This window comes from Molothrus ater, chromosome 7, assembly GCF_012460135.2.
Source record: "Molothrus ater isolate BHLD 08-10-18 breed brown headed cowbird chromosome 7, BPBGC_Mater_1.1, whole genome shotgun sequence".
NCBI lineage: Eukaryota > Metazoa > Chordata > Aves > Passeriformes > Icteridae > Molothrus > Molothrus ater.
Window position 1 is genome coordinate 19,294,054 of NC_050484.2, and position 13,983 is coordinate 19,308,036.

A 13,983-nucleotide genomic window follows, 5' to 3' on the forward strand; every position below is an offset into this window, starting at 1 on the left:
CTCTGTCTGGGCTCCTGGCAGGATGTCCCCTGCTTGGTGTGGCCACTGGCCCTGCTGCCTCGCTGGTACGTGTGGCTCCTGGCTCACCTGCCCTCCCAGGCAGCCCAGCCCTTGCTGCTGCTGACATGACTTACTCAGGCAGAAGCTTTTCATCCTTTCTTCCTCAAGGGTGGCCTGGACTGAGGAGCTCTGCCAGTCCCATAAAAGCCAAGCAAGCTGCTCTGAGAGATGGGAGCCTGAGGTTGTCATAATGCTCAAGTTTGACTGGGAATCTTGTTGACTTACTTGAAGGGAAATTTATTCAGCAGCATTGGACAATTTAATTTCTCATTTGTAAATCATAATGTTAGAGAGAAATTATAAAATGTGAGGCTTATTTTGATTTAAGTGCTGTTTTGATTTCCCAGGAAGCATTGCTCATCAGACCCCAAATATTGCAGGACAAAAAAAACCCCAAAACACACCAAAATAACCCAAAACAAAAAAACCCCAACCAAACAAAAAAACCCAACCAACCAACCAAAAAAAACCCAAACAAACAAAAAAAAAAAAAAAACCACCCAAAAAATCAAAAGAAAAACCCCCAAACCAAACCAACCAACCAAAAAAAACCCAAAAAACCACCACCACCACCACCACCACCAACAAAAAAAACAACCAAAAAACAAAAAAAAAAACAATCAGAAGGAAAAAAAAGAACATCTAAATGTAATCACAGTTTTTTGTTCAATTGTTGAGTTTCATATACAGGCACACTTACAGCATTTAGATTACAAAATTATTTCAGCTTACATCCCCAAAACTAAAAGGAAAACTTTTAGAAATTTTTAAACCCCAAGAGCTGAAGCACATTATAAACATTGCTGCATTGATGCTTGTAGCTTTCCAGTAAAATATGGACTGTTTCTGTAGGGGAATAGAATATAAGAAAATCAAGATAGTGTAGAAAGTAATCTTACCCCTAAGGAGCTGCAGCTGGGCAATTATCAAAGATTAGGAACAGGCCTAACTTTACCAGGCCACAGCTGTAACCAATGAGAAGAAGAGTGCTATAAGAGTGGGGTGGGTGGTTGAAAAGGGAACTGGAGTCAGGTGGCTGCTTTGTGGGAAAGAATGAGGCAGTGCTTGGTGGAGCTACCCATGAGAAATATCAAGAAGGTATGAAACTTTTACAATAAGGAGACAACAGTATGGAACCCCTGCAATAGGATGGCAGCATGTTTCTTCCCTGATACTACAAAAAGAAAATGAACGAGGGCTAGGGTCATTTACTCAAATGATGAGTGGCCTTTTTGAATTAATGTATTGCTTTAGTCATTCCACGATCATCTAACAAAGCTAAAGCTGTGCTTCTGCTTAAGTGGGGGCATTTTGTATTCCCCAGTATTGGCTGCATTTTTTTCAAGTGTGCCTTGTTTATCCTGTGTGTGGCTTGTTTGGCTAACCAGTAACTAGCCAATGTTTTTAGATGACCCAAACCAGGAACTAACTGTCAACCAGGTTCAATCCCTGATCCTATGAGGGTGTGTGAAATCTCATCCTCAGAAAATATGTATTATGCTCCCAGTTTTGCTACAGAGTTCTTTCATGACCTTTAGCAAATCCCTTAAGCTTTTTCTCTTTCCACTTGTGAACTGAGGTAATTATATTCCCCAGTCTTTTTGTATGTGAAGATTAATTTATTAATATGTACGAGATGTTCATATCCTACAGTGATGAAAGCCATAGGAGTTCCTAGATCAAATCTTTTATAATTTTGAATTTTATTCATTCACAGCTATGGAGAGTTTATTCCTGCTAAAAGCTTCAATAAGTTGGACACCTCCACATCATCTTAATTATATTAAACTGTAGTTCAGAAGCAACAATAACATTTAGTTCACTGTCATTTTCATGGTGACTGTATCCTAAATTGATTCAAATAATCATAGCTCAGATTGTGATTCCTGCAGGTTCCAAAAAGGCTATAGTTCCCAATACATGAATGGCTAGCATATAAATATTCTAAATGCATGCAAAATTCTGAATTTTGAATGTTTGAAATGTATAGTGATTGATGTGCCATCATGATTTAGTTAATTATCCACTGGGGCTCATGGTAATTAATTTAGCTGGTGATTTTAAAATTTTGGGGGGTTTGGCAGCAAGAGCAAGTTACCTGCCCAATGTGTTCCCATGGCCTGGTTTGAAAAGCTGGATGGGCAGATGTGGGGGCTTAGCTGCTGTAACAGGGGCTCCCAGCTGTGACACTGAGGAACCAGCTCTGATAACACACGGGCTGCATCTGCTCTGCAGAGAAGCTCACCCAGGCTCTGTTATTCTTTCTATGTCTTCAATATTCCTGTCAGGGCTTCTCACTTTCAAAGGGCTTGAGACAAAGATGTGAGCATTTCCACTACCTGTGACCTGAAAACCACAGGTTTTGGTTAACAAAAAATACTTAATTTTTTTTTTTTTTTTGCCAGGATGAGTAACAGCTTGGGGTGTGATGCATAAGTAAATAATTCAAATACCCATTTCACTATATAGCAGCAAAATTTAGCTTGATCTTAATTGGCTCATAATTAATAATCATTAATATCCCGAACACAGCTTTACCTAGGATCTTAAAAGGACTAATCTGCTGAGTGGAACAGCTTGCAAAGGTTTACAAGGGGGGGGAGGGAGAAGAAAAGAAATGAAGGCATAGAGGCCTTCAACCTAGGGAAAAAATAGAAATGGCTTATTTTGTAAAGCATCACTGTACTTTGATGCACATTAACTTCAGCGGAACTTTGTGTCCAGTTCCAGTGAAGGGTTTTCAGTGTAAATGCTCCAGTGTTTCCATCTCAACATGAGGAAGAACTTCTTCACATTAAGTATTATAGAGCACTGGAACACACTGCCCAGGGAGGTGGTGAAGTTGTCTCTGAAGACATTTGAAACCCACCTGGACACATTCCTGTGTAATTTGCTCAAGGTGACCCTGCCTTGGCTGGGGCACGGTTGGACTGGATGATCTCAAGAGATCTCTTCTAACCTCTAACCCAAATGATTCTGTATTAAGTACAATGTGTTTTGTAATGTGAATTGCCAAGAAGATACTCATGTGCTCTCTGTGAGCAGAAACCAAGCTAAGCTGTAAGCTTTGATGAAAGGAAGCATCCTAGTAACAATAATGGGCATGGTGCCTATTTAACTGTGCATTCACTAGAGGAGAAAGGGAGGCTGAAATCATTTAGTCTGCTCCCATCAGCACCAGCTGCTGTCAGGTCAGCCTTCATATCTCATTGTTTAAAGCATAGCCACCACTCAGTGCTACCAAATTAGAGGTTTTCAGACCTTACCTACCTAATTGGAGCGAGCTGTGCTGCTGTATGTTATAGTCATAACTGCATTTTAGGCCATTTATGGAAGAGAGGGTGGCTTTACTTCACTCATTTCTCTGAGGTAGAGTAAGTGACAGTAGAGAGAAGAGTTCCTTCTTGCTCTGGGTTAGTCTGTGGTAGGTTATATTGCTGTTTTGGTTGCATCTGCTGCCTTTCTATTAAAAAAAATAGTTTGGGTGGATGCTGTCCCTTGTCTATGCTACTAGCATACGTAGGCATTGCTTATGGACCCCAGTCCTTATGCTTGTTTGTCATTTTTATATAGGTATGCTTATGTTTGAAATTAATTAGTTGGTCTGCAATGTCGTTGTAAGTACTAATGTTATCTTGCCAAATTCTGCAAGCCTAGAAAAGGAGTCTGATTTATTTTGCTCTGAACATGTTTTTGTCCTATCTGCAGAGGGTACTGTGAGGAACTTTCAAAAGGTCTGAGCGTGGCTTTAACTCTCCTGCCATAGTGGCCTATGTGGTTTTATATTTCACTGGTTTTGATTGTAACCTGGCTATATAAAGCCTTTATTAACTTTGGAATCAATCATTTGGTGACTGAACTCAGTGACCCAGACAATCTCTTGGAATCCTATGTGTTCAGGCACTCAGACCAAATCACATTCAGATGGGACCATTCTGAACGGTCATCAATTTGGAGAGCAGTGATTTGTACATGAGCCCTATCAGTTTCTCTGGAACCTTCTAAACCGGCAGGTTGCTGTTCTTTCCGGTGTGCGGAAAGCCGTGCGGAGAAGGGCGCGGCCGAGCCCGGGGCTGCGGGGCCCTTCCCCGCCGCCTGCCGCAGGGGGCGAGCGGCCCCGAGCTGCGGCCAGACCTGGTCCTTGAGCGTACGGAACACTTCCCACTGCTTATAAAACTGCTATCCGGGAAGGGTCCTCCTGGGGAAGATGGTAATTTCAACGAATTACAGAGTGCGGGTGCACTCTAGAAATCCCCAAAATTGTAGGGGGGTTAGTTGGGCAAATTGGGCAATAACCAGGACAAAAATAACCATAATGCCAGATGTTAACCAGCAACTTAAAGAGATATGGCAGTAGCATCACAGAAATTCGTGGCTCAGAAATGAGCCACCTCCAACCTCCTCCCCCCCCCCCAACAACTACTGAGTACAGATGGAGAAGTTGGCTGTTTTCCATCAATAGTGAGTAACCCATTTTCTCTGCTGATTGATTTGGCCTGTGCTGTTGCTCTTTTACTATTTTTTTATGCTATTCCTGGCAGAAAGGTCTTGGCATTAAATTTAATGCCGAATGACAATTTAATACTTCCTCTTCCATGTCTTGCTGACCTTCAGTTTTGTGGCAAATAATTTTTCCTATATACAAATTTCTAATTTGTATATAGGAAAATACTCCAGTCACGTAGCTTTTAAAAATGAGATTGAGAGGAATCATTAGTTTAGCAAAAAAAGTGTGATATTTTTATTCTACTGCTAGAAGTCTCTATACTAAGCTAAACTTTTGCTTAGGAGAAAATGGAAATGCAGTGCAGAAATATTTGCGAGTTGCTGATACACCTGAGAAATTAAGCAGTGGCTAGGACTTCCTTCAGCTTTCTCAGCAACAACAAACTAGAAGTAACTTGCTTTCCTTTTTGAAATAACCTTCAATTAACTGAGTCCTCACTGAATTAACCACACACACACAAAATTAGTTAGTCAAAGGGCATTATCCCAAAAGAACAAAGTAGCTAACAGGTGTTAGTTGTTACATGTATCTTTTCTTAACTCTAAGTCACACTTCATCATACTTCCTAGCAATTTGTGAGGTTCTGTTCTTTTTGATAGTGCTATAGCCTTCCTGCTTGCATCCGGTATTAGTTCTAATTACCTTAAGCTCATTCTGTAGCAGGAAGTAAGATTTTTAACTATATGGAAATCTTATGTTACCACTCTTCTCAGAGCTCCCTAAGTCTTAAAATGCAAAGCATTCAAAGTAGGAGACTGTAGACTACACAAATAACTATTTTCTAAATTACTTCATAGTTAAGTAAAATCCTGATGATATTGAACACTTGACACTACTAAGAGTGTAAAAGAAAAAATCCATACTATTATTAAGAGTAGAGTTTTGTTTAACCCCTGGTTGTTTTTTTTTTAACCTTGCACTTTATAATGGGAAGCGCTAGAGATGTTTAAACACGATTCTTATTTGTTTAAATCACTTGGTACTGGTTAGCCGAGGGGAGTATTTTCAACTGTCCTCAGTCCTTCTCGGTGTCATGAACTGAGGCAGTGTCTGCACTGAAGTGACACAGTGCAGCTGTCCTACTCAGCCTGGAGAGGGCCACTCGTCATATGGTATTTGAACACTTTGCAGGACTGCAGCACGATCACCGATGAAAGAAAATGCTTTCTTCACGTTCCTCAAATTCGAATACAAGTCATCTTGAGCAGCAGCAGCAGCGCACTCAGCAGTGACACTTTTAGTGAGCTGTGCTCCAGAGCAGCCTGTGTGCTCATGCTATCGGCCTAACAGGTGCTTCAGCATCCGCCCCGCGCCGTGGCTTCCCTCCCTGCCTCCCTCCGGTGCTGCCCGGCCCTGGCGGGGTCCGGCACTCCGCCGGCAGGCCATGGCCTGCACACACACTGCCCGCCGGCCTGGGCAGGACCTCGCGGTGCTTCCCGACGCACAGAGCATCCCAGCGAGCCGCGGGATGAGCGGGCGATGGCCGGAGCGGCAGGCAGGCAGGTGGGTTACGAGGTGCCGCGGCAGGCGGCGAGCCCCGGGGTGCGCGGGGCCGCTCCCGCGGGCCGCACCTGGGAGAGCGCCCGCGCTTGTCCCTGGGGCGGGGGCGCGCCAGGGGGCACCGCCTCACTCCGCACCGACACCGCCCGGGGCCCCGGCTCCGCGCTCGGCTCCGTCTCTCCGCAGCGGCGCTGGGCGAGCGGCCGGGGCCGGCGGCGACGCCCGCCTCTGCCTCCTCCCCCTCGGTGCCCTGCCTCCTCCCTCCGCCGGGCGGGCGGCCGGCTGCTCGGGCAGGGCGGGCGGGAGGCAGAGCGCGGCTGAAAGGTGTTGCTGGAGGGGAAGTTTGGAGAAGGTCGCCGGGTGCCTGGGCGCTCCGGCAGCATCATGGCGGAGCCGGGCGAGTCGCCGGTCCACGTCCAGCAGCCCCAGCCGGCGCCCGCGCCCGCCGCCCCGGCCGCCGGCTGGCCCATCTGCAGGGACGCCTACGAGCTGCAGGAGGTGATCGGTCAGTGGAGCGGGGGCGCGGCGGGGCGGAGGTGGGGAAGGAAGGCAGGGATGCCGCGGCCGGCTCCGGGCCTACCGGCGCTCGCTCTCCCGCAGGCAGGGCTCGCTCACTGCGGCGGACGCACCCGGCACTGCAGCGGCGGCTGCTGCAAACTTTATCCGCCCGGCAGCGGGCGGCCCCGGGGGGCGGCGGCTCCTGCCAGAACCCGCCGTGCCCCGCCCGGTGCGGCTCGGCGGAGGCGCCGCTGTCCTGCGGTGCATCGTCACTCCAGCCTTGACCTGCCGGTCTGCGCTGGGACCCCGGCAACTCCGCAGATGCGCTCTGTGTGCTTGGTGTGTCTACGCTGTGTGTGTCCGTGGATGCGCACATGTGCGTGCATCCGCTTAGATTACTCTGCATTTTTCCGGTGCTTTCATGGGGGAGGTAAATCTCACCCGTAGATCTGCTGCTCACGTGACAACTCTCTCTTAATCAGTGTATATATATATATATACACGTATATACCTATTTAAAATATTTCCTCTTCTCCCTCACCGTTTCATCTTGTTCGCATCTCCTTATGCCCCTCGGCCCTATGTCTGCCAGTGCACATAAGGCCAGCGGGGGATTACAGCTTCGCTTTCACCCTAGTCAACCTGCTTTTGACCCCGTTTGCCATGTGAAGTTTAACCCGTCTGCTGGCCCCCTCCCAGGGAAGGGGGCTTTCTTGGTTCAGCACTTTGTTCACGTATGCAGCTAATGCAGATCAGATGTGTTCAGTCTCCATTCCCTTTATTTGGATAAGGTTATTTTGAATTTTACTTTGTGAAATGTTAACTGTTGTTGAAAGTATGTGTGATGGAAAGTTTTTCATCTCCTGCCCTAGATACTGCTTGTTGCTAAAGATCTACTTTGGGAAAAATAGCTTTTATTTGTATGTGACATTTTAAACTTCTAGCAAACACTGCAGATGACAAAGACTAGCTCTGATTGCTGTTTCTTACAAATAAGGCCACTTAAGTGAGAAATGTCCAGGTGACTTGCTTGCTGATGCTGTTGATTCTCTTCAGTATTACACTAATTGCTAATTGTTGTCGGGCTGATGAGCACCAGAACTTCATGTTATCAATCTGGAAGTTGTGTATATTCAGCTTTGTCATTAAGCTTTTTTATTTTCCACAGGCAGAAACAAAATAGTTGAGAAAAGTACTTCTTCCTTAAAATGGATGGCTTTTTGTTGACCCAGGTGGTCCCTTTGTGTTTCTGTTTGTACTTCCAGGCTGTGAATAGGGACTGATGAGGGTTCAGGTCCCTGGAGGTGGCTGACTATGTTCAGTATTGAGCAGATGTTACCTATGGAGGCCCCCCCAAAAGTATGGGTTTACTGGACAGAGGATTGTCTTCCTCAATCGGGGGAATAGGTCAAAGTTAGCCCAGTGGAAGTGATTCTCCTAGCATACAGGTGTATCTCTGCTGAGGAGATCTCTCTTCTAAGGTGAAAAAGGCCTCAAAGGTGTTGGATTAATCCTTGTCTAGGGTGTAATATGGGTCATATGAGTTACTTAAATAGTAGTTGTTTTTTGTTACAGTACCTGTAGAATGCCTGTGTGAGAATTTCCTTTAAAACCTCCTTTCCACTTTATTCTTTTTGTTTACATATCAAAAGATACAAGCTTTTAAACTGTAATCCTAACAGCTAATATATATTTGTATACATCCATTGAATGAGTGGATGTTTGTTGGACTTGCAGACACTGATCTGTAGAAAAACTTCTTTGCTAGTTACCTATGAGTGCTCCTAAATATTGATGTTATTTAACTGAATACCTAGGGAGTAAATTAAGGTCAGGGTATATTGAATCAGATTCTTGGACACACTGAACTTGCCTGCTGTAATTTCACGAAGCTTAGGTGTATTCCATGACTTTGAAAGAAAGTTGCTGAGATTTATTTTGTACTACTTGACTAAAAAAATCTTGTGCTTAGACAAACATGTCTTTTCATTAACACCTTCTTAATTTACAGGAGACTCACTATGAGATTAAATTTAGTCTGGATATTATTAAAATAGTAAAAAAACCTAACTGAACACACCCCACCCCACTTTCTAAAAAAAAAAAAGCCTTGCCAAACCAAGGCCCCTGTAAATTCCATGTGTTTGACCACATGCTAACATAATTTTGGAGCTGTAGGATGAATATTGTTGGTTTTAATGAACACGGTAAGGGACTCTTAAAGAATATTTTTTTATATCTGAGCGAGGAGAGAATGACACAGTCTGAACTTAGCTCAGCAGCAACACTTTGCATGTGCTATGCCAGGGTTAATTACGTTGTGAACAGGAGTAGTTACCTCTTGCTGAAACAGCTGATCACCTCTGGAAAGCACCACATAGTTCTCTCTGAGGAGCTGTGTAGTGCCAGCTGAGTTCAGTTACAACAGCCCTTTCCCAGTTAAGTGAGAAAAAATAACAATGCAGTGAAGCACCATTTTGGGCTTTGCAGGAGGAAAGATACACCATAATGGTTTATCACCATGCTTTCTGACAGAATAGACTTCATATTCTTTGGTAATTAAAGCAGAAATGCAGGAATAGCTGTTTTAGGAATTTTAAAAAGTTTTGGTGGGGATTATGAAATGAAAATAATTGTTAATCTTGTGGGTCATCTCCATCCCTTGGATTTAGCAGTTGGAGAAGTTCTATTCTTCTCTGTGAGAGCATAAACCCTTCTTATTGCTCATCTGTGTCTAGCCACATGCTATGTTGAAAACCAAGGCCCCATGATAGGGATTTCCAATGATAAAGCTATTTTTTTTTTCATTTCCTGTCTGTTGTATCCTTCAGGATGGCTGGGAGATTCAAGTGTCTGCTGAGGAGAAAATACTAGCTTTAAGGAGTGCTTCTTATGAGATGTTATTCCAAGTCTGCTTTATTTTTCAGGAGGCTGGCCAGTTCTCTGTAAACTCTTTGTGTGCAGTTTCATGATACATTTAATCTGCTCTAACAGGCAGCTGCTGAAAGGATCACATTGATCTGACAGCAAACTAGTTCTTCTGCCGGGTCAGTTTCCTGCTGGATCAGATTCCCTGTTTGACTTGCTGCATGGCTTTGTGATTGACAGGTTTGGTGCAAGGAAGAGGCTCTTCCAATTAATGCCTAGGTGCTTGTATTTTCTGGAGTGGGAGAAAAACACTGATGGCTCTCTGTGAACGTATAGCGTAAAGAGGAAACTTTTACATTAATTCAGATTAATATAGGCTGTCCATATATAAAAGCATGTTAGAAGGGGATTCCTAATTGTTAGGAAAGGAGGATCCAACCTTCTGGCAGTAGTTACACAGATAAGAACTGTAATTGCTATTAAGGTAGAGCCAGATTTAAATTAGTGAAGACCTGGGAGATCTCTAAGATTTAAATGCATTAAAATGCTCAGTGGATTTTAGTATGTGTAGAGGGGATTTTGTTGTTTTTTGTCTTTTTTTTTTTTAAGATGAATATGTCTTGGATTAAAAAATGGCAGCTAATAAAAGCAGTACTGTGAGATGTGTTCTTAAGCAGTTTGGGTTTATAACCAAGTGTTCAGAATAAAATAACTGAAATTAGAATTTCTTTGATTTTGTCATGTACATATGAGGTTTTTTCCCTCAGAAGCAATATCAATATTCAAAGACAAAGCACTTAAATGGTAATCAACATTAACACTTTATTCAGTTTTCAGTTTTTTTAAAATAGTCTTTCAACCTTTCAAATTGTAATGAGCCCTACATCATGTGGATGAGACAGAGCAGCATAAAATATTGGTTGGTTTTTTTTTTGTTTTATTTTGGGTGGTGGTTTTTTTATTTTATTTTTTTGTCTAGGTATGATCAAGTAGCTTTGACTTTATTTTGGAAAACTACTTTGGAGTTGATGCTTCTCTACCAGATGTAACTTATTGTCATCCTGGACTGATGGAAGGTGGCTTCTGTTATGGAGAAGCAGTGGATTATCTTGTGATTAGCTTGGGTACTAGTTTCCATTATAAAATTATGTTTTTCTCTCCTGCTTCAACTGACTTGGAAAATTATTCCGGCTGGGAAACGACCAGAATTATATTGAAATAAAAGGTTACTTTTATGAAACGGATTATCTGTATTGGCTGCAAATCATTAAAAAGTTACCTTAGCTGAACTGCTGTGTTTGTCTATTTTTTTTTCTAACTTTCAGCTTAAAATATCTTGTGGTTTCTTGCCTCATAGGGTGCAGTGTTGCTAAGTCAAGTGTGTTGGGATTTTGAGTAGAACAAGGTAGTATGTGAGCCTGTTCTGATTTTATGGTTCTTATAAGCAGCCTGAGAATCACTCTTGGTTAATAGCTCTGAGGTCTTTAGTGGTGCTTCCAGGGTATGTGGTTGACTTTTTTTTCCTCCCCTGCTGCATGTGTTGCTAATGGCTCTTTGTAAGAGAACAGACTTTCCTATATTTGTTGCAATCAGAGATCTTTGACTATCAATGTTTATGAGCCTCAGGAACCCATGTTCATGTTGGCAGTGCTGTACACTGTTTTAAAAAGCCTCTACAGTTAAAGGTGAAATTACAGTTCTTTTTCTGTTAATCAGATGCTCATGTCTCATTCACATTTTCCAAAATTTCTTATCCCTGTGCTGAATCAGGATTTTTTTTAACATTTGAAGGTATTTCTTTTGCAGTAGTTTTTATGTATGTGCTGTAAAGTAAATCACACTGTACTGAATGAAATACCACACTAACAACTAAAGCTATGGTAAAATTTTGTATTTGCTCTTGCAAAACCTCCATAATTCTTGCATGAGAGTCTGCATAATTTAATAAGCAACACTTAATGCTACCTAATGTCTTTTTACAAAAGGTTTTGGTAAAAAGAAAAGTGTCTGCCTTAATTCTGCTCCAAAGTAAATTCTATTCCTTAACAATAAATCTTAAAAGTTACTACAGCAGCTTAAGCATATTTTACATGCACATATTAAATGCAGCCTTTGTAATATTAATTTTAACTTAATACAATTTCAGCTTGGCAGGAAGAGTTTAATTTTGTAAATTAAATTTTACGTTTTGGGAAATAATTGGTTGAGATTTTCTGTCTGCTAATAACCATCTGTAGAAACTGTGGAAATATTAAATCCCCATTTAGTATTTTAATAAGGAGTGGCTTTTAATTCATTTGCCAGCATAAAGGTGGTCATGGTACAATTGAAAAACACCTTGTGGAACATTCACAGTACTGTGCTGCTAATGAGGCTTGCAGAGCTTGAAGTTGTTAATTATTTGCTTTGTCTCCACATGGTAGTGTTGGGGAAGGGACTTGTCTTGATGCTTTTTTTTTAATGGAAGTGTGTTAGAAATACCCTGATTGGAGACATGGTTGTACATAGCTGTAGTTTTTATTGGTTCGATCGAAGTAAAACTTTAATTGATTCAATGTTCAAACTTTTTTTTATAATCTAGTGAATTTTAAAACTAAATTAATGTAAATTGTAAAAAAGAAAAAAAAGAGCTTCCTTTGGGTTTCTTCTGTTTGTAAGTAATGAGGATATTAAGCTTGTTTTAAAGTTACCTTGTTTACTGTAATATATATATCAACACATCAGGCAGTTGGCTGGTGCTGTGTAATGATAATTTAGAGAAAATATGCTTTCCTGCTCTTCTGATCTGCCTACTTCCCTATTGGTTGCTCTCTTCTCCCTATGCTTTTTCTTTCCCTTCCATCCAAGTTCTACTTACAGTTAAGGCCCAATACCTGCCAAGTCCTGGCTCTGCAGGATTTGCTTGAGTGTTAGAAGAGGAGCACTCTACTGCTGAGCATGTAGAAATTTGGAGGGATTACGTGATTTTGCCCCTTGCTAAGTGTTAGAACAGCAAGGCTTTGCATCTTCAGAGTAGAGCTACTTCTTGTAACCAGCACTGTGCTTTGATGGCAGGGGCCAAGTTCAGACTTGGCAAAGCTATTTTAGATTGGGTCAGATGTTGTTCTGAAACAACTTAAGAACTGCTTTACTTTTTTTTTTTTTCTTTTAGTCAAGAATCACTTTCTCTTAGGTCCTAGACCAGTTGTTTTGTTTTTTTTTTTTCCCAGAATCTGTTTGTCAAATGGAGCTTCTCTTTGTTAACTGGAAACAAAACCACATCTGTTCTGATTGGCTTGAAGGGAAAACACAGTGAGCTCTCCATGCAAAGGAGATCTGGGTGGCTCGTATAGTGGCTACTTGTCTAGGTCATATTTAATTCTTGTGTGCACTGCTTTGGTAGACCCTAAAAATCAAATTACGTTAGCTACTCTTGTTAACTCCTTGGGTTTGCTGGAGTCACTGGGATACTGCTGAGCAGAGGAGTACCTTGTAGTACTTGTAGCACTTAGAAAACAAATATGTCACTAGGACATTTTCTGGTGCCCAAAATTAAAAGTGAATTTCCCCTCATCCCCAAAAAAATCATACTTAGTATATGTTGATATTTCTTACCTTGTGTAAATAAAGAATGAGCTGTGTTGAGTGAGTGGATTTTTCTGCATTTCTGCCTTCTACAGCACAGCCCTTCCAGTGGGATAAAATCCTTACAGCTCCACTAGATTTGACTGTTTCTTGCTAAGTTTGAAGGTCTTAGGATGTGCACAAGTGTTGTGTGGTTGAAGCTTGTGAGTTTAAGAACATTATCATGCAGCAGAAATGTAAGAACATTATCAGGCAGAATGAGGTGAGACTGGTATGGTATGAAAGTCTTGAGGAAGAATTCTCTCTAAAATGTTACTTTTTCCTTATAAGTGAAACTTCAGTATGATAAATTAGCTGTCTCCATTAATCCTTTATCTTTACAAATAACAATTTCTGAATTATTTTATTAGCCTAATTATTCCTGTGAATGTCTAAATGCCTCTGAGGTATTTTGATTGTAAGTTAAATATAGATGAAACTTGAGAGTGTCCTATAGGCTGATGTAACATAATCATTACATAGCTTTTGAGCTATGCTTCTGCACTTAGAAAAATTAGAATTGGAAGCAGACTGAAAATTTGGAGCTTTTTTGTGTTCCTAATCATCCTTTCAGAAGAATTGTCTGCTTAAAGGTCTTGAAAGTCAAATCCATATTGAATGTCTATGTGCCAAGTATACTTGGTTCAGGGTAGTGGTACAAAAATAGTTAATTTAACTGACCAGGAAAATACTGTGTTTGTTAATTGTGGTTTCTGTCTTTTAGGAGTAATATGAACAAGAGCATACACTTAAGCTATTGCTTTAGACTTCTGAGAAGTAACATTTTGGACTCAGAAGCATGGCCATGTAATTATAAAGTTGCTTTTTCCTTCTCACTTTCTTGATTTGAAGACGTTTTATTACAGGCACTGAATTTAAGCTTATAATTTATTCCTCTTAGTGTCTTGTGCTTCCAGACTCTAAGCCACTTCAGACTAATAATAGGA

General features: G+C 41.6%; 1 protein-coding gene across 3 annotated transcripts in view; it reads left to right on the top strand.

Annotated features, from left to right (window-relative positions):
* Positions 1-5,897: 5,897 nt before the first annotated feature.
* The window catches only part of STK39 (serine/threonine kinase 39), a 75,642-nt gene continuing 67,556 nt past the window's right edge, over positions 5,898-13,983 (top strand). For 2 of the 3 annotated variants that reach the window (XM_036386877.2, XM_036386876.2), the window contains exon 1: positions 5,898-6,070. Coding sequence is in view for 1 of the 3 variants with exons in the window: in XM_036386875.2 (XP_036242768.1) it covers positions 6,452-6,572 (121 nt within the window). In the remaining 2 variants the exon portion in view is untranslated. Of the gene's footprint in view, positions 6,071-6,286; positions 6,573-13,983 lie in introns of those variants that run through there. The other variant, XM_036386875.2, reaches the window with a different exon arrangement.